Source organism: Anoplophora glabripennis, unplaced genomic scaffold, assembly GCF_000390285.2.
Source record: "Anoplophora glabripennis isolate ALB-LARVAE unplaced genomic scaffold, Agla_2.0 scaffold59, whole genome shotgun sequence".
In the NCBI taxonomy this organism is placed as follows: Eukaryota; Metazoa; Arthropoda; class Insecta; order Coleoptera; family Cerambycidae; genus Anoplophora; species Anoplophora glabripennis.
In genome coordinates this window covers 1,129,872-1,148,404 of record NW_019425991.1, presented here as the reverse complement: position 1 = coordinate 1,148,404, position 18,533 = coordinate 1,129,872, and the positions used below count along the sequence as shown (strand labels likewise).

The following is an 18,533-nucleotide window of genomic DNA, read 5'->3' as shown; positions in this document are numbered from 1 at the left end:
TCGCTATACGTCACGTTGACAGTCATTTTCTCTAGCTTCTAATTGTTTACAATTAAATCATGGCAGTGAACAACCAAAAAACTAATTTAAAACCTTATAATATATGTAATTCTTGCAACAAAATAGGGGACAAGTATTTGCTATATTTACTGAATAAAACTGGAATCAGTCCGCATCAAGAAAACCTTATCGCAGCTATTCAAAAGATTTTGGAGGAAGATATCCCATCTTTTTTACGTAAAACCAGGGCTCAGCGGAACAAAATATCATCAAATTATTACATATATTTTATGAAACACAGACATCTGATGGAAATGAAAAATAAAGGTAATAATTATGCTTCTCTTTACTCTCCGTTGCGAAGAGAAGAGTTCCAGCCAGAATTTCAAAAACATTTCGCGTTAATAGAAAAAATCTCGGAACAAATATTTGGTTAATAATTATTTGTATCTATTTATTATTTTAAAATAAATAAAAACAGTACAAAGCAAAATTCTGGATAGGTACTGATTTTTTAACCATATGATAGCTGTCAAAAAAAAATTTCCACTTATTAATTTTGTTTGCCGAAAAATTTGAAGGTTGCTATGGGCAACTGTTGAAATTTTACAATTGGCTTAAAATGACAGGTGTAAAATTTTCTTTATATTTTTTTGGAATTTTTACAATTATTTCTGATATTCCCTATTTTTCAACATGCTTATTTCAGTCATGAGAATAAATATCTTTTTGTATCAAGAATCATTCGATAGAAAAATTCACATGCGAATAGTTTTTATATTTATTGGTAATATTCAATTCTTCATTTTGGCGTCTTTTCAACCCCTAAATAGGGGTGATTTTGAAAAATTTCGAAAAACTAAAAGCTATGGTCATCTTAATTTTTACGACGGGTAATTTGAGACCAAAATCTATTTTCTTTAGTTTTCTGCGAATTGAGGAAAAACGATCGATTTTTGCGGTCACTCTCCTCTGCCCGTCTTCATCAGTAAATTTTTTCTATTGAAAATTAACGCTTTGATTTAAAATAAACTCACAGAAATTCACTCGTGTAACCAAATCATTCGGTAACAAATCTTGCACTTTTTGGATATGATGTGGGTGTAGTAGATCACATCTGATCACTCAGTGCACAGAAGTTTGCGATACACCAATTTGTCGAGATAGAATTCTAGTACCAATATGTGAGTCATCTTCAATTATTGCATTCAAAATGACAACTTCCCGGAGTAAGAAAAATTCTAGAATTAAATTTCTCATAAAATTAAGCAATTATTTTTTAAGTTTGCCAACGAGTTAAATAATTCTGTCACATTTTAGTGGTGCATCACCCCTTACCAACCCTTTAAAATGCTTCACTTGAACTCTACTCACTGTCAATTAATGCTCTTGGTACACTCACACCGTGTACCAAATTTGATTTTTCCAAATTCAAGTATAACTGAGACATTGATTTTTTCGAAATTTGAAATACACCCCTGTTCTGTGTCGGCTCTTATATGAAGCACCCAGTATATTTCGTTGGTAACAAAGGTTTTGATCTGGAAGAAAGTTATGAAGGTATATACCATGACGTAAAAATGATGGCTTCGCGCAATTTTCTTGTGAGGCCAATACAATTTTATTATACTAAACGTTACAACCACAAAAATTGGAGGACTTCTCAGAAATATAGAAGAAATATTAGATCTCAGTTCTTTTGTTCATTATACAGTAAATTCCCCGTACACCAACAGTTGTACCAATTGTAATAATGTAATTTCGAAAGGTATCTACATAAACACACTTGCTAAAAAACAACTACTTAATTGCAGGATTTCAATTAATTTATTTCTTCACTAACGGTTTGTTAGTAAATTCTTTTATTGATTATGGAAAATNATCTTTTTTGTTATTTCTGCATCAGAAAAGGTACTAAACCGATGATTTTCACCCATTTTATATATCGCGTTGACACAATTAGGTAATTATTTTGACAACTATCTGACACTTGCTACGCAAATAAAAGCCACAGTGATTATTCCCGAGAATAATCACAAGAGATTTATTCCCACTATAATAATGACATAATTGGTTGAAACTTACCCTTGTGACAAATAAAGAAGCAATTCATTGGTTTTAAGAAACGTCAAAAAATAATCTTTATATTTTTTTGGAATTTTTACAATTATTTCTGATATTCCCTATTTTTGGGGATGATTCCACCCCTTGAGCGCGCTTAAGGGTGGACTTTCTAATTTAACATGTTTATTTCAGTCATGAGAATAAATATTTTTTATATCAAGAATCATTCGATAGAAAAATTCACATGCGAATAGTTTTTATATTTATTGGTAATATTCAATTCTTCATTTTGAGCGTCTTTTCAAGCCCTAAATAGGGGTGATTTTTGAAAAATTTCAAAAAACTAAAAGCTATGGTCATCTTAATTTTTTACGACGAGTAAAATGAGACCAAAATCTATTTTCTTTAGTTTTCTGCGAATTGTGGAATAATAAAGTTCGTATGAACTCTGCCTGTAAAATTGATAGTTTTAAGGTTATAAACAATTTAAGTTGCTAAAAATGCGAATCGTCATTTTCACATTTTTAGCAACTTAAATTGCTTATAACTTTAAAACTATTATTTTTAGAGGCATAGTGCATAGGAACTTTTTTGTTTATAATGTGTCAGGAAAATACGCAAAAAAATCGAGTCGGAAAATTTACACCACGAATGCGAGGTTTTCGCCTTGTCTATTGTCTGATTGCAATCAATAGCACGTTTTCGAGTGTTACTGAAAAACTTGCCTGTTTCTCGGGCCCGTCTTTCAACATTGAAAAATGTTTCTGTATGGATGACTACACGATTTGGAAATCTTCTCCGATATTCTTCGACACTTCTTCTATAGTTTCCTTCACAGAAACCTAACACTATTAAGCATGTCAACTCGCTTGCTAAATGAAAACTTCCCGGAGTAAGAAAAGTTTTAGAATTAAATTTCTCATAAAATAAAGTAATAATTTTTTAAGTTTGTCAACGAGTTAAATAATTCTGTCACATTTTAGTGGTGCATCACACCTTACCAACCCTTTAAAATGCTTCACTTGAACTCTACTCCCTGTCGAATTAATGCTCTTGGTACACTCACACCGTGTACCAAATTTTGTTTTTCTAAGTTCAGTTCAACTTAGTATAAAGGTAAGTTGTGTTAAATCACCATATTTTGGGTTCCTCTATACGCCCCTGTTCTGTGTCGGCTCTTATGTGAAGCACCCAGTATATTTCGTTGGTAACAAAGGCTTTGATCTGGAAGAAAGTTATGAAGGTATATACCATGACGTAAAAATGATGGCTTCGCGCAATTTTCTTGTGAGGCCAATACAATTTTATTATACTAAACGTTACTGCCAGAAAAATTGGAGGACTTCTCAGAAGTATAGAAGAAATATTAGATCTCAGTTCTTTTGGTCATTATACAGTAAATTCCCTGTACACAACAGATGTACCAATTGTACCAATTGTAATAATGTAATTTCGAAAGGTATCTACATAAACACACTTGCTAAAAAACAACTACTNGCTGCCTCGTACTTAATGTAGGATCAAGATGAACTTGTCCCAAAATTGCAACTTCACTAGCTTCATTAACTATAGGTTTTTCAATTTCTCGTTTTTATTGGCTACGTTCCCTGTCTTTTGAAATTTTTTTATTAACTCTAGAACATATCCTGACATGTCGATCTTGATGTTGTTCATTAAATAGCTGAGCTGTTCTATTCGCACACTGCTGTTTAATTTTCAAAAAGACTATTAAATAAACTACCAACCAACGTTTCCAAATAATACTAGAATATAATATGCAATCCACTAATTTTACGTTCATTTCTGTTTTTTACTTTTGTGTTTTTTTACGAAAGTGATAACAAATCGCCAAAAACCAACGTAACGCAAGAAATACAAAATTTATACCATTGGCGTACTTAACTCGATTGACTGACATTTTTACCGTTACTAATTGTTTGTACATAAGTATCAACTTTAAAATCAAAATTCTTAATAAGTATTGACCGGAATTATAAAATTGAAAGTCTGTTGTAAAGAGAATTGTAAGAGCTTTCAATAGAAATATTACTCAACTCCCAAAGTCAATTAAAAATTTTGGGGTGATGCTTACTGTTGCTTGGGGATGAAAGTGGCGGAGTCAAAAATACCAGCAAAGAATGTCGCCCTTTAATCTAAAATCGACGGGTCTGAGCGTTTTTCTACAATATTGACGCAATTCCTGAAAATGGCTCTGTTTCGTTTTCATTTGGCCACCCTGTATAATTATATCACGCTCGTGCGTCGTATATTTTATTTTGCAACTAGGGCTAAAAAATAAAAAAAATTCCAGGTTGCAAATTTGAAATTAAAAAAAAAATATATAGATTTCAATGTATAATTATGAAACCTACCATGAAAAAAATCAGTGTAATTGTGGAAGATCCTCGGAATCGTCCAGACTAATAATTAGTTAATATGTTTATAAGGTCATAACTTGTAAACTATTCCACTTACCGAGAGGATCCGATGCCAAAACGTTCTGTAATACTACCACAGTTTATAAGTTCAAAAGTCATAAATAAACTTCTTCTGTTTATAACTTCTGATGTAACCAATATTTTTTGACGCTCGAGGGTTAGTTTTGTAGTTCCTTTGAAGACGAAAAAAAAGTACTTTACTGTTTTCTCGTGGAAATGATCGGAAAAAAGTATAAGCGAAAGACGTGAATTTACGTAAAAATTATACAATTAACCACCCTGTAAACAATCTTCCCCCCATTTTTATGACTGTGGAAACTAATATGTTATTGTACATAATATTTAGCATCTACAGTGATTAATTCAGCTTGCCGAAACAAAAAGTCGCGAAATGGTCATTTCCCAGCTTATATTCTTGGCCTATAATAGCATTAATCGTATTATAATTAGTTTAAATGCCCTTTTAAACTTGCTTCACTATAATCTGTATTATTGCTGACCAATTTATGTCTTCAAAACAATTTTCTCAGTAAATTTAAGAACATTTGAAGTTCAGATTATCAAAAAGAATTCTGCAGGGTGTAGGGTTATGGATTTTTCCATAATTTTGGTAATATGAAGAATACAAAAAAATGTTTCAGATAAAAGTTGGACAAAATCAATTTCTTACCATTTTCCTCCTAATATATTTTTAAAAAATTCAACGTCCTGACCAAAAACGAAGACTTCAAGGGCAGACGTTTCGCATACAAGTATTTTGAAATGAAGTAAGTGCAAAAATTTTTTTACCTTCAAGTTTATAAATTAATACATAGCAAAACGATTCTTCGCCGTTACATTCCTCTCTTTCAATTGATTTGTCGTCGTTGAAGCAAGCGGATTGTTGTCCTCCGTCGCATTTCTTACATTTTGGACCACAGATCGCTATAAAGTGAAAATAATAACGAAACAATCAAAATATTAAAAAACTTAATAAAAGCCTCTTACCTCTGTGAGAAATGACCGCGAATACGAACAGAAATACAAACACTGAGTTTTTCATGATTAATATTTCACTGTTTTTAAAAACAACAGCTCGACTTATATACCCTTCAAAATTGCACTTAATGACAGGGCTTTTAAGAAAGCATTAGTCTGTTATCGTAGTTAATTTGTTTTTTTAATGGTTTCTTTTTTCACAATTAGTATCACGAAAATTCGAAACGCAACTATAACGTAATATTCCGGAAATATAAGATCATACGATGAAACTAAAACGTTTTTCCTACGAGAAACAGTCAGCGTCTACTGAGATCCGTAAGTTTAAGCCATTTTACTGTAAAACATTACTAGTTTATTGATGTTGAATATTAAGTGACATTAAACCTATAAACAAAAGAGAGAGATCGTTGTGGCAGAAAATATATTGGTTCAAAACTTTCACAAGATGGTACTTTTATGGGCACAGTAATAGATGCCAGTTTGTACAGTATAGAAGCTTTCAATCATATAAATTCCATTAATGTTCAGGAGCTCCAAAAGGGTAAAATTTTAAGTTTCGAAATAACGATAACGGGACTTAACTCGAGAAAATCCAAGACTGCACGCTCCTTGCAAAAAAAAACAGTTGAAAGGATAATCAAAAAATTTCAACAAACATAAGTCTGAACAGAAAGAAAATGTATCGAAGATACACAACTTAATATATTACTTTCTGTGCAAGAAAATCCAGATATATCCATAATAGTCGAGGGAACCAAGGGTTTTCCCTCCGAATTCTTTCAGAATAACTTAATAAGCTTAATAAGAGTTATTGGTGATTGAAAATGTACATTTTTTATTAAAAAAAAAGACGTTTTTCAGTAGTTTTCTTCGAATAACTGGGAAAATAGATACTCTATGAAAAAAAACATCACAAAGAAAATGAAGCTTATAAAAAAAAATTATTGATTTTTTTTTGTTTATGTAGGTACAATAGGTGCTGAGATACGGCTAGTTGCAGATAATTTCAAGTCCGCCAGAAACTAAATTGGAAGCACTTAAGTAAAATAACTAAAAAGAATTATATTTTTCAAGAAAAATACACAGAACATTTTGAAAGTACAAAAAATCCTTAAACTGAACTTGACTTTAAGTCAGTAGCATAAAAATTAACAGAGTTATGATCAAAATAAAGCTAGCTGTTAATTTGTTTTTTCGGAAAAAAAATCAATTCAAAAATTGATGAATTTTTCACGAGATTTAGAATTAAAGGTAATCCTACAATTTACATTTTTTATGTGCTAACAATATATTACACAGGCTGTTACAAATTCGCTTCTCACTACAGGGGTCTCGGAAAAGGTAAGAGGTACGAAGTAGCTTAAATGGGGGCAGAATTGCGTAATCAGGGGACCAATATTATGCCTCTAAAAAATCAAGGCTAACGCGATTAGTTTTCGGCATATTATGTATTTGAAAAAACCGAAATTTTGGGAGATTTCAGCTTTGTTTGAGGTGATATTGAAAAAAAGAAGAACACTTTCTCATGGCCACTTTTTGCCCTCTGTCGAATGGCATAATCAATTTTTATATGTAACGTTTCGTCTCTCCAGGACCATCATCAACTTAATTTTTTTTTTAATTTAATAAATTTGATAACACTTTTTTGCAAGCCTTCATGATCTCCAATACTGTACTGCCTCAGCCCGAACCAGATTCAGACGTTTTATCTCGAAAAAGTCATCTTCAGTGTATTCGTTTCAAATTTATCTAATCTTTTTATTTAGATTTATTTGTTTATTGAATTATCGTACAGTGTAAGCGGTGTTAGACCCTGCAAAATCCATCAAGTTATTTAAACTATTACCATCCTGTTGTTTCCCTGATTACGCAACTTTGCCCCCATTTCGTACCTCTTACCGTTTCCGAGGTCCCTGTAGTGAGAAGCGAATTTGTCACAGCCTTACAAGTTTAAGCAGTTTAGAATACATATTTTTGAACATATTACATTTTGATTGAATTTTTTTTTTATTCCAAAAAATAACATTGTTGAAAATAACTCTAAAAATAAAATAGAAAAATATTCAAGAGTACAAAAGTTTAGATTTTTTTTCAAAGAATATATTTTTTTATTGGTGTAGGATAAAAATTAACAGAGATGTCGCTGCTAGAAGTTTGCAGTTGAGGGCAAAGGTCATGTTTTTCAATTCCCTTAGCCCCAAAAATCTCAAACATAATGCGTTAAAAATATTCAATTTTACAGTGCTTTTAGCTGCAGAAACTTTCCGTAAAATCGTTTTAGGATCGTCTTAATAGATTTAAGTTATCGTTAAAAAAACCGACGGTACCTTACCGCTTCAATTTTCGGAGCATATCAATATTTTGGTTATCCACAACTTTGGAGCATTCTATATACACAAAATACCTTCACTTTTTCCCTTTAGTCTTTTAATACTTCTACTTATCAATTTTAAATGTGTAAAATTGTTTTTATTTGTACCTATAATGAAGGGTTATTTTTTGAGAAACCCAGTGATTTGATAAACGCCTTTATCAAAAGCCATTTTTTATATTTTGTCATTGGGGGTAGTTTTTAAGGTTTAAAACAATGCGATAAATTATAAATTGTAACGAGCGTTCAAATAAAAACGTCAAGTTGGTTCTGAAAATTTGGACGTAGGGCGTAGNATTATGACACTTTACCCAGCCTACTAATTTTTATTTCATTTGCTTTAAGGGGGCATTTAATGAGCTTACCGTTTTTTCTATCCAAACATTTAATATTATGCCTACGTAAACGTCATTTGTGAAAGTAGAAAATTAATTTTTGCCCCACAAAAAGTTTTTCCACGCATGGTGGGTGTCTACAAAATGGCAACAAAATATCAAAAGCAATCTCAATGAACTTGGGGAAAAAACTTTTTTTGGTTTTAATTTTTTTACGTGCAAATGGTGCGTCGTACGAGAGTAAGTCTAGCGACCGAATTTGCTGTAAAATAAATGGAAATTTTTAAAATAATTTTAGTTTTTAGAAAAAGCAGTGGCGTACTATTTTTTTCTTCAAAAATGTTTAGTTTAAACCTCGTACGGACGTCATTGGCAAAGATTTTAAAACAAAAATGTCTGGAGTGATAAGAAAATTATAATAAAAAAGTAAATATTTTCTTAAAACTGTAACACCCTGTAGCTCAAAAATTAAGAGGTGTAGGACATATGTTGATATTAAGTTTTCTTTTTAAAATGACCCAAGGATTCACACCCTTAAGTATCGGCATTCAATTAATAAACACCCTGTATAATAATGCTATTGCATCTACACCAACGGAGGAATAACGGACATGCGTTTTGTAAGAGACATGTCAATGGTAATGGCATTGAAGCTCGTCGTAGGAATGCCGAGGCTTATCCTAATCGTCCAAGTACTTCTTGTTCATCATCGGGTCTGGGACAGTGAAGGCTTTGATAAAATCGACATTAAGACATTGTAATATAATTTTAGAACCAAAATAGACAATTCAGTGAAATATAGTAGTTATTCCGCACAAGCCTTTGGCTTTTGGATTTGGGGGTTGTCTCATTTCTATGGTGTGTTTTATGTGTTTTATCTTTCTGGTTTCGTATCCCCATCTATATCATCTGAGAGAGTAAAACAATTTGTATTCACGATTAAAATTAGTTGTGATATGCAAATTCGTCTTTATTAAATTTGATTTGAAACAAAAGTCAACGGCTTCAAGTGATCAAACTGATTGATTTATTATACATGAACGGTATCAGACTACAACCAGAATTTCTTGTCAGTATTGCATAGATCGGTGGTGCAAGTTATGCATTTTCCTAACTCCCCGACGGGATTGTCGAAGGAATCACAGAAATTCGTGTCGTTCGAGCCTTTCGGTGGCTGCCAACATCTTCTTTGGACCAACGTGAGGGCGCCCCCTAGAAAAAGTTATGTCTTAGATGCCTTTTAAGAAGTGTATTTCTTACTTTGATATGCCACCAGAGCCTCGTAACATTGGGCGTTACGACCGGCGCAATCTTCGTACACCCCTATCGCCGAAGCTTCGGCGCAATTCGTGAGCGGCCCACCTTGGCAGCTGTAACACCTGAAGCCGTGGACAGCTGAAAAATTGGCAATGCTGTACAGTGTGTTTCTTAACTAGAGGTCAAAAAATCCAGTGGCGTATTATGTGGCCAAAAATAGGGGGTTTTTATCATATAAATGCGGGGTCTTAGGACAGTCATTGCCAGCTACAGCGGGTCAAAAATTAAAAAAAAAAATCAGTTTTTAATTTTTAATTTCTAAACCGCTTGAGATAATTTAACCAAATTCTGTGTGGTTATTTAGTATGACAGTAGGTATGAAACAAAAAATTACCAGTTTTAGAAACTTACCAGTGGCGGAGGTGTGGGTACCATCGGTCATTATTTGCCAAAAAAATATAACACCCTGTATATTATTACAAATAAATTAGGTCATCATATGCGCCATTTTATTATGTTCACTTTTTGTTTCTTTACACTTTTTTGTATTCCAAACCGATTAAAAATAAAATTGATTTATTTGATCAAGTGCATCTTTACGATACTCATTAGGTACATTACTTGAAATAATAGACGAGGGTGGATCAGTTTTGAGGTGGATGTGAGAGGGGGCAAGCAAATTTTTTCTGGATTACCTTCAGTACAACTCACATAATAAAAGTGTAGATCCCTAGATCTGGACGAGGTCCGCAACATTTTCAAAATTGTTCCGGACCTCGGCCAGATCTAGGGATCTACACTTTTATTATGTGAGTTCTACTGAAGGTAATCCAGAAAAAAATTGCTTGTCTCCTACGCAAGGTGTGACTTTGAATGGGGGTTATATTTATATGGAGGTTACTTTTGACTTTTAGAAAAACGTATCGTAAGTTTGTTTTCTCAAATTCTCGATAATTTGTGTTACTTTTATTCAATGGGTGTTCACCACGAATCCTATCATCCTAAAAACTATGGTGACTTAAAAATAATGCGTCACTAAGTCATACAAAGGTACACCCTGTATACTTTGTCCTAATTTTAAACTTTTATTCACTGTCGTTTGGCGTAACAGTTATATTTGTACACTTCAAGTGGCTTTTCCCTCATTTCCCAGATCTTGAAATAATATTATTTGGAAAATCTGCTCTCTTTGTTGAGTTATATGTCGAGCTAAAAAAGAAACCCCTACATTTAAGTAAAAGCGCCATTATTCTATGGCTAGAAATTGGCCTCAATGATTTGGGATCGAGGGGGATTATCCCTCTTTATCCTGCCTCATCTCGTGTAGGCCTGGACAGCCTTCGTAGGTGGGCCCCATCCGTCGTCTACCCCGACCGCAAATGCGGCCGGTGTAGGCGCTTTGTGGGACCTCCTTTTGTCCTGGCTGGGCCCCGCCGGCTAGGGCCCTTTCTTCTGGCGCTCTTCTTGCTTCGCCGGCTNATTTTAAAAATTTACTGTGGCCGTTCTAATCAGCCGATTTAAATTTTACAAAAACCATTTGAAAGGTTGAGCGGTCTTTTCTATGTGAAAAAAATTTCAAGTATCTAAATGCTTTATTTGAGGCTGTGCAACATTTTGAAAATTCGAAAATTTTTTTCAAAATTAAAAAATTATTTTGCAAAAACTATTAAACCGATTTTAATGAAATTTGGTATGTTATTTTATTATACCTTAAAGTCTAAGTTTTTTTCATCAATTATTGCTACTTTGCAACATCGATAATTGTGCAAAATTCAGTTCTAAAACTTTTTTCCTCTTCAATATTCTTCCAAAATGCAAAGGTTCCAAGATATAAGTAAAAAGCTCGGATAAAATAGGTATTTTTTAAGATTTTTTAAACATTTTTGAAATTTTGAAACTGTTCCGGACCTCGCCCAGATCTGGGGATCTACACTTTTATTATGGGAGTTGTACTGAAGGTAATCCAGAAAAAAATTGCTTGTCTCCTACGCAAGGTGTGACTGAATGGGGGTTATATTTATATGGAGGTTACTTTTGACTTTTAGAAAAACGTATCGTAAGTTTGTTTTCTCAAATTCTCGACAATTTGTGTTACTTTTATTCAATGGGTGTTCACCACGAATCCTATCATCCTAAAAACTATGATGACTTAAAAATAATGCGTCACTAAGTCATACAATGGTACACCCTGTATACTTTGTCCTAATTTTAAACTTTTATTCATTGTNGATTTGAAACAAAAGTCAACGGCTTCAAGTGATCAAACTGATTGATTTATTATACATGAACGGTATCAGACTACAACCAGAATTTCTTGTCAGTATTGCATAGATCGGTGGTGCAAGTTATGCATTTTCCTAACTCCCCGACGGGATTGTCGAAGGAATCACAGAAATTCGTGTCGTTCGAGCCTTTCGGTGGCTGCCAACATCTTCTTTGGACCAACGTGAGGGCGCCCCCTAGAAAAAGTTATGTCTTAGATGCCTTTTAAGAAGTGTATTTCTTACTTTGATATGCCACCAGAGCCTCGTAACATTGGGCGTTACGACCGGCGCAATCTTCGTACACCCCTATTGCCGAAGCTTCGGCGCAATTCGTGAGCGGCCCACCTTGGCAGCTGTAACACCTGAAGCCGTGGACAGCTGAAAAATTGGCAATGCTGTACAGTGTGTTTCTTAACTAGAGGTCAAAAAATCCAGTGGCGTATTATGTGGCCAAAAATAGGGGGTTTTTATCATATAAATGCGGGGTCTTAGGACAGTCATTGCCAGCTACAGCGGGTCAAAAATTTAAAAAAAATCAGTTTTTAATTTTTAATTTCTAAACCGCTTGAGATAATTTAACCAAATTCTGTGTGCTTATTTAGTATGACAGTAGGTATGAAACAAAAAATTACCAGTTTTAGAAACTTACCAGTGGCGGAGGTGTGGGTACCATCGGTCATTATTTGCCAAAAAAATATAACACCCTGTATATTATTACAAATAAATTAGGTCATCATATGCGCCATTTTATTATGTTCACTTTTTGTTTCTTTACACTTTTTTGTATTCCAAACCGATTAAAAATAAAATTGATTTATTTGATCAAGTGCATCTTTACGATACTCATTAGGTACATTACTTGAAATAATAGACCAGGGTGGATCAGTTTTGAGGTGGATGTGAGAGGGGGCAAGCAAATTTTTTCTGGATTACCTTCAGTACAACTCACATAATAAAAGTGTAGATCTCTAGATCTGGACGAGGTCCGCAACATTTTCAAAATTGCAAAAATGTTTAAAAAATGTTAAAAAATACCTATTTTATCTGAGTGTTTTACTTGTATCTAGGAATCTATGCATTTTGGAAGAATATTGAAGAGGAAAACAGTTTTAGAATTGAATTTTGCATGATATACTGTAAGTTATAAATTATAAATTTATTACCGATGTTGCAAAATAGCAATAATTGATGAAAAAAAGGCAAAATAATCAAGTTTCTTGGATAATTTTTTAAAAATATTTTAATTGCTCCGAGGGCGTTCTAATTTTAGTAAAAAAAACTTTATAGTATAATAAAACAATACACCAAATTTCATTAAAATCGGTTAAATAGTTTTCGCAAATTAATATTTTGAAAAAAATGTTGAAAAAAAAATTTCGAATTTTCAAAATATTGCACAGCCTCAAATAAAGTATCTAGATACTTGAAAATGTTTTCACATAGAAAAAACCTCTCAACCTTTCAAATGGTTTTTGAAAAATTGAAATCGGTTGATTAGGACAGTCACAGTAAATTTTTAAAGTTAACACTCTTTTTTATATTTCTAAACAATTAGATTNATAACTGAGACATTGATTTTTTCGAAATTTGAAATACACCCCTGTTCTGTGTCGGCTCTTATATGAAGCACCCAGTATATTTCGTTGGTAACAAAGGTTTTGATCTGGAAGAAAGTTATGAAGGTATATACCATGACGTAAAAATGATGGCTTCGCGCAATTTTCTTGTGAGGCCAATACAATTTTATTATACTAAACGTTACAACCACAAAAATTGGAGGACTTCTCAGAAATATAGAAGAAATATTAGATCTCAGTTCTTTTGGTCATTATACAGTAAATTCCCTGTACACAACAGATGTACCAATTGTACCAATTGTAATAATGTAATTTCGAAAGGTATCTACATAAACACACTTGCTAAAAAACAACTACTTAATTGCAGGATTTCAATTAATTTATTTCTTCACTAACGGTTTGTTAGTAAATTCTTTTATTGATTATGGAAAATGAGCAGATGGAGTTTCACAATTTTTTATATTGGCACAACCTAACATTACGTCCAGGCAATTTAATTTACCATTGTCACAGCATCCCTTCTTCATTAGTTTCCCACCTTGACCTAGAAAAAGGGTTACCTTTACTTAAAATATACTCTTTGCACTTCTAAGATAATCAATAGAGGTTTTGTTTGTGACAGAAATACTATAGTCGAGGCAATGAAGCACCCAACCTCGGAATTTTTTGCACTAAGACGGATGGGAATGCGGTTTTTTGCATTCGCTTCCAAAAATTTTTTGTAAAAAATCTATCTGCTTTGTATCTTATACAAACCGGAAATTGCATTGCTGCAGCCAAGCATTCAAAAAATGCATTTTTTGAGACGGCTTTTGGAAGATTTAATAACTTTGTAAATAAGAGTCAGAACTGGCCCAAATCGGGTCTCCGGGAGTTATCGAGGACGCTGATCACGATTATGATGTTCAAATTGACCCACAGCCGACCTGGCGCTCAGGAACGCCGATGAACGTCATCTCCGTGGGACTCTCCCAAAATTCACGCTCGAATTCAAATGTGGCATCGGCGAACACCCCCACGGACACCTGGTGCGCCAGAACCTGGACGTGGACGTCATCCCCGAGAATTTTCCTGACAAGATCGCCAAAAACAACCCGGAAATCATTGTAGGGGCATTTTTGGGCGCTTAATCCAAATTTCACGTCGAAACGGTCCCCCGAACACCTAGTGCACCGGAACCTGGGCCTGAACGTCGTCTCCGAAGGTTTTAAGGACACGATCGCTAAAGACAAACCGAAAATCGTTATAGGGGTTTTTTGGGGCCCTGAATCCAAATTTCACCCCGAAAACGTACGTCCGGACACCTGGTGCACCGGATCCTCGGCCTCGGCCTCGGCAGGAGATTGTAATCTGTTGTCCTGTAGTTGCAGGAAGCACGGCCTCCCTTGCAATCTTGCCTGTAAAATTTGTAAAGGCTCAACTTGCAACAATACTGAAAGATATTCAGATAATCTACTTATGAATACGTCAGTTGATGACGAAGAAAATGAACAGACTAGCGGTGTGTCACTTGATGAAGAATTTTATATTTAGTTACGTATTTAAAAATTAAAGTTATTGATAAATGAGGTAAGGTAAAGTTACAGTTAGCTTGTATTTGATTTGAGTTCAATAAAAATTTTTTAAACGCCAATTACATACCTAAATATTGACTTTCTATTCATTCGATTTCTTTCCTCCTCACATAAATTAACTAGAATCAACAATTCCACACAGCTATTGCAATATTGACGTCAGTCTCTAAGACATCAGGTTTGATTGACATTCATGGGAATGACATCGATGTCAAGATAAAGATTCCGGTGCACCAGGTGTTGGGAAGGTCGTTTTCGACGTGAAATTCGGATTCAGCGCCCCAAAAACCCCCCATAACGATTTTGGGTTCGTCTTCTTCGATTGTGTGAGGAAATCCCTCGGAGATGACGTTCAGGCCGAGGTTCCGGTGCACTAGGTGTCCGTAGGTACGTTTTCGGGATGAAATTTGGATTCAGCGCCCCAAAAAAACCCCATAACGATTTTCGGTTTGTCTTTTCCGACTGTGTCTGGAAAACCTTCGGAGACGACGTTCAGTGCCAGGTTCCGATGCACCAGGTGTCCGGAGGTACGTTTTCGGGATGAAATTTGGATTCAGCGCCCCAAAAATCCCCCATAACGATTTTCGGTTTGTCTTTTCCGACCGTGTCTGGAAAACCCTCGGAGACGACGTTCAGGGTCAGGTTCCGATGCACCAGGTGTTCGGGGGGTCGTTTTCGACGTGAAATTCGGATTCAGCGCCCCAAAAAGCCCCCCATAACGATTTTCGGTTCGTCTTTTTCGATTGTGTGAGGAAAACCCTCGGAGATGAGGTCTGCGTCCAGGTTACGGTGCTCCAGGTGTTCAGAGGGTCGTTTTCGACGTGAAATTTGGATTAAGCGCCCCAAAAAACGCCCCCACCATGATTCTCGGGTTGTTTTTGGCAATCTTGTCAGGAAAACTCTCGGAGATGACGTCCACGTCCAGATTCCGGTGCATCAGGTGTCTGCCGATGCCATATTTGAATTCAGCGACCCCAGAAACCCCCGGGTGCCGAGTTTCTCTCCTTCCCCGCGTGAATTTTGGGAGAGTCCCACGGAGATGACGTTCATCGGCGTTCCTGAGCTCCAGGTCGGCTGTGGGTCAATTTCAACATCATAATCCTGATCAGCGACCTCGAAAACTCCCGGGAATCCGATTTGGGCCAGTTCTGACTCTTACTTACAAAGTCATTATATCTTCCAAAAGCCGTCTCAAAAATTGCATTTTTTGAATGCTTGGCTGCAGCAATGCAATTTCCGGTTTGTATAAGATACAAAGTAGATAGATATTTTACAAAAAATTTTTGGAAGCGAATGCAGAAAACTGCATTCCTATCCGTCTTAGTGCAAAAAATTCCGAACTTTTGGCCTCTTTAGTGCTTCATTGCCTCGACTATTTGGCACAATTGCAATTTGAATTTAAAAAATTCATCTCCCAAATTTTATCACTCAATCTTTTACCCCTCCGTAGGGAAGCGTCCTATCAAAAATTTTTATAGGGCAAAACTTGATTATTTTCATCGGAAGAATACGCCATTAAAGTTTGGCAAAACTTATCATTAACACTCTGTAGTAAAGCGTTTCGAAAATAAAGACATTTTTCTGGTGTAAATTTAAAAACATTTACTAATATTACACACATGTTGAAGATGAAGATTTCAAAAAGGATGTTACCGCGTGTAATGTTATGGATTTTTCCATAGCATTGGTAACATCAACAATACAAAAAAATTTTTGAAATAAAAGTTGGATGAAATCAATTCTTACCATTTTCCTCCTAATATATTTTTTAAAAATTCATCATCCTGCCCAAAACCGAAGATTTCAAGGGCAGACGTTTCGTATACGAGTATTTTGAAATGAAGTAAGTGCAAAAACGTTAGTATCATCTTTTTTACCTTTAAGTTTATAAGTTAATTCATAGCAAGACGAGTGTTCGCCAATACATTCCCCTGTTTCTATTGATTCGTCGCCTTTGAAGCAGGCGGATTCTTCTCCTCCGTCGCATTTCTGACATTTTTTATCACAGATCGCTATAAAGTGAAAATAATAACGAAACAATAAAAATATTCAGCTCTAAAAACTTAATAAAAGCTTCTTACCTCTGTGAGAAATGACCGCGAATACGAACAGAAATATAAATACTGAGTTTTTCATGATTAATATGTCACTGTTTTTAAAAACAGCTCGTCTTATATACCCTTCAAAATTGCACTTAATTACTGGCATTAGTCTGTTATCGTAGATAATTTGTTTTTCTTTTAATGGTTTATTTTTTTCACAATTAGTGCCATGGAAATTCGAAACATATTTGTAACGTAATATTCCGGAAAAATAAGATCATACGACGAAAATGAAACGGTTTTCCTACGAGAAAAAATCAGCGCCTACTGAGATCCGTAAGTTTAAGCCATTTTACTGTAAAAAATTATAGTCCTATCATAAAAATAGTGGTCAAATAACGAAAATTCCGACAGAGCTAAATTTTGATGGAGAACTTGGGTACACCATTAGAAATAAAGTGTCCATCGATCGCATGTGTGCTAAAAAAGTTATTCGTGGTCAAAGGATCACCATTCCTGAGATATCGCGATTCTAAAAGTTGAAGGAGTCACATTCTACATGATATCGTTAACCTACTTAGCAAATGTCTAAGTCCATTTTTTATCGAGACAGAGAATTTGGTGGACTTACGACTATTTCTGCCCTCGAATCGAATGCAGTGGACATTCGACATTTGCTAAGTAAGTTAACGATATGTCGAATGTCCACTGCATTCGATTCAAGGGCAGAAATAGTCGTAAGTCCACCAAAATCTCTTTCTGGATAAAAAATGGACTTACGACATTTGCTAAGTAGGTTAACAATATATGCCACGTATACACATAGTCAGGCAATTAATATAAGTAAAAATGCCTATTTGTGTCTCTTATACAGGATGTTTATTGATTGAATGCCGATACTTAAGGGTGTGAATCCTTGGTTCATTTTAAGAAGGAAATTTAATATCAACATTTGTCCTAAACCTCTTAATTTTTGAGTTACAGGGTGTTACAGTTTTAAGAAAAAATTTACTTTTTTATTATAATTTTCTTATCAGTCCAGGCATTTTTATGAAATTTTGTACACACCTATTAATCATTAAGGAGCATTGTTTGATGTAAAAAATGTATTAAAATCTTTGCCAATGACGTCCGTACGACGTTTGAACTAAACATTTTTGAAGAAAAAAATAGTAGGCCTTTTTTTTCTAAAAACTAAAATTATTTTTAAAATCTCCATTTATTTTACAGCAAATTCGGTCCCTAGACGTACGACGCACCATTTGCACGTAAAAAAATTAAAACCAAAAAAAGTTTTTTCCCCAAGTTCATTGAGACTGCTTTTGATATTTTGTTTCCATTTTGTAGACACCCACCATGCGTGGAAACACTTTTTGTGGGTCAAAAATTAATTTTCTACTTTCACAAATGACGTTCACGTAGGCATAATAACGAGCGTTCAAATAAAAACGTGGTCGAAGTTGGCTCTGACACATTGGACGTAGGGAGTAGCTTATAGCGACCAACTTAACCTCATTTCTCAACGAGCTGTATAGCAGCTGTCAGTTTCAATAACGTTAATGACTATATAACTTTATTTTAAAGAATAATCGTGATAACAATAACAAACAATTAAAGGAGCTGCGGAAAG

The 18,533-nt window shown here is 34.5% G+C and overlaps 4 protein-coding genes and 1 long non-coding RNA gene across 6 annotated transcripts in view; 1 reads left to right on the top strand and 4 right to left on the bottom strand.

The window, feature by feature from the left end:
• LOC108906906 overlaps positions 1-5,578 on the bottom strand; it is a 10,321-nt gene extending 4,743 nt beyond the window's left edge. The window contains exons 1-2 of the mRNA XM_018710350.1: positions 5,490-5,578; positions 5,292-5,426 (exon numbers count right to left, since the gene is read on the bottom strand). Of these exons, the coding sequence (XP_018565866.1) occupies positions 5,292-5,426; positions 5,490-5,544 (190 nt within the window). The 5' untranslated portion in view covers positions 5,545-5,578. The remainder of the gene's footprint in view (positions 1-5,291; positions 5,427-5,489) is intronic.
• The window catches only part of LOC108906367 (relaxin receptor 2), a 145,348-nt gene that overhangs the window by 91,506 nt on the left and 35,309 nt on the right, over positions 1-18,533 (top strand). The window lies entirely within an intron of this gene.
• The window catches only part of LOC108906881, a 60,465-nt gene that overhangs the window by 32,393 nt on the left and 9,539 nt on the right, over positions 1-18,533 (bottom strand). The window contains exons 2-3 of one of the 2 annotated variants that reach the window (XM_018710321.2): positions 11,954-12,088; positions 11,698-11,905 (exon numbers count right to left, since the gene is read on the bottom strand). The exons of the other annotated variant lie outside the window; for it this stretch is intronic. Coding sequence (XP_018565837.1) covers positions 11,745-11,905; positions 11,954-12,088 — 296 coding nt within the window. The 3' untranslated portion in view covers positions 11,698-11,744. Of the gene's footprint in view, positions 1-11,697; positions 11,906-11,953; positions 12,089-18,533 lie in introns of those variants that run through there. 2 annotated transcript variants of the gene reach the window in all.
• Positions 9,194-9,580, bottom strand: LOC111693087. Its single transcript, XR_002763322.1, has 2 exons — positions 9,450-9,580; positions 9,194-9,401 (listed from the first exon to the last, which is right to left on the bottom strand). It is a non-coding gene; the product is annotated as an uncharacterized LOC111693087 (long non-coding RNA).
• On the bottom strand, positions 13,645-17,026 carry LOC108906918. The gene is made up of 3 exons (XM_018710362.1): positions 16,943-17,026; positions 16,739-16,873; positions 13,645-13,831 (listed from the first exon to the last, which is right to left on the bottom strand). The coding sequence occupies exons 1-3, from the start codon at positions 16,995-16,997 to the stop codon at positions 13,710-13,712; spliced, it is 312 nt and encodes a 103-aa protein (XP_018565878.1). The 5' UTR covers positions 16,998-17,026; the 3' UTR covers positions 13,645-13,709.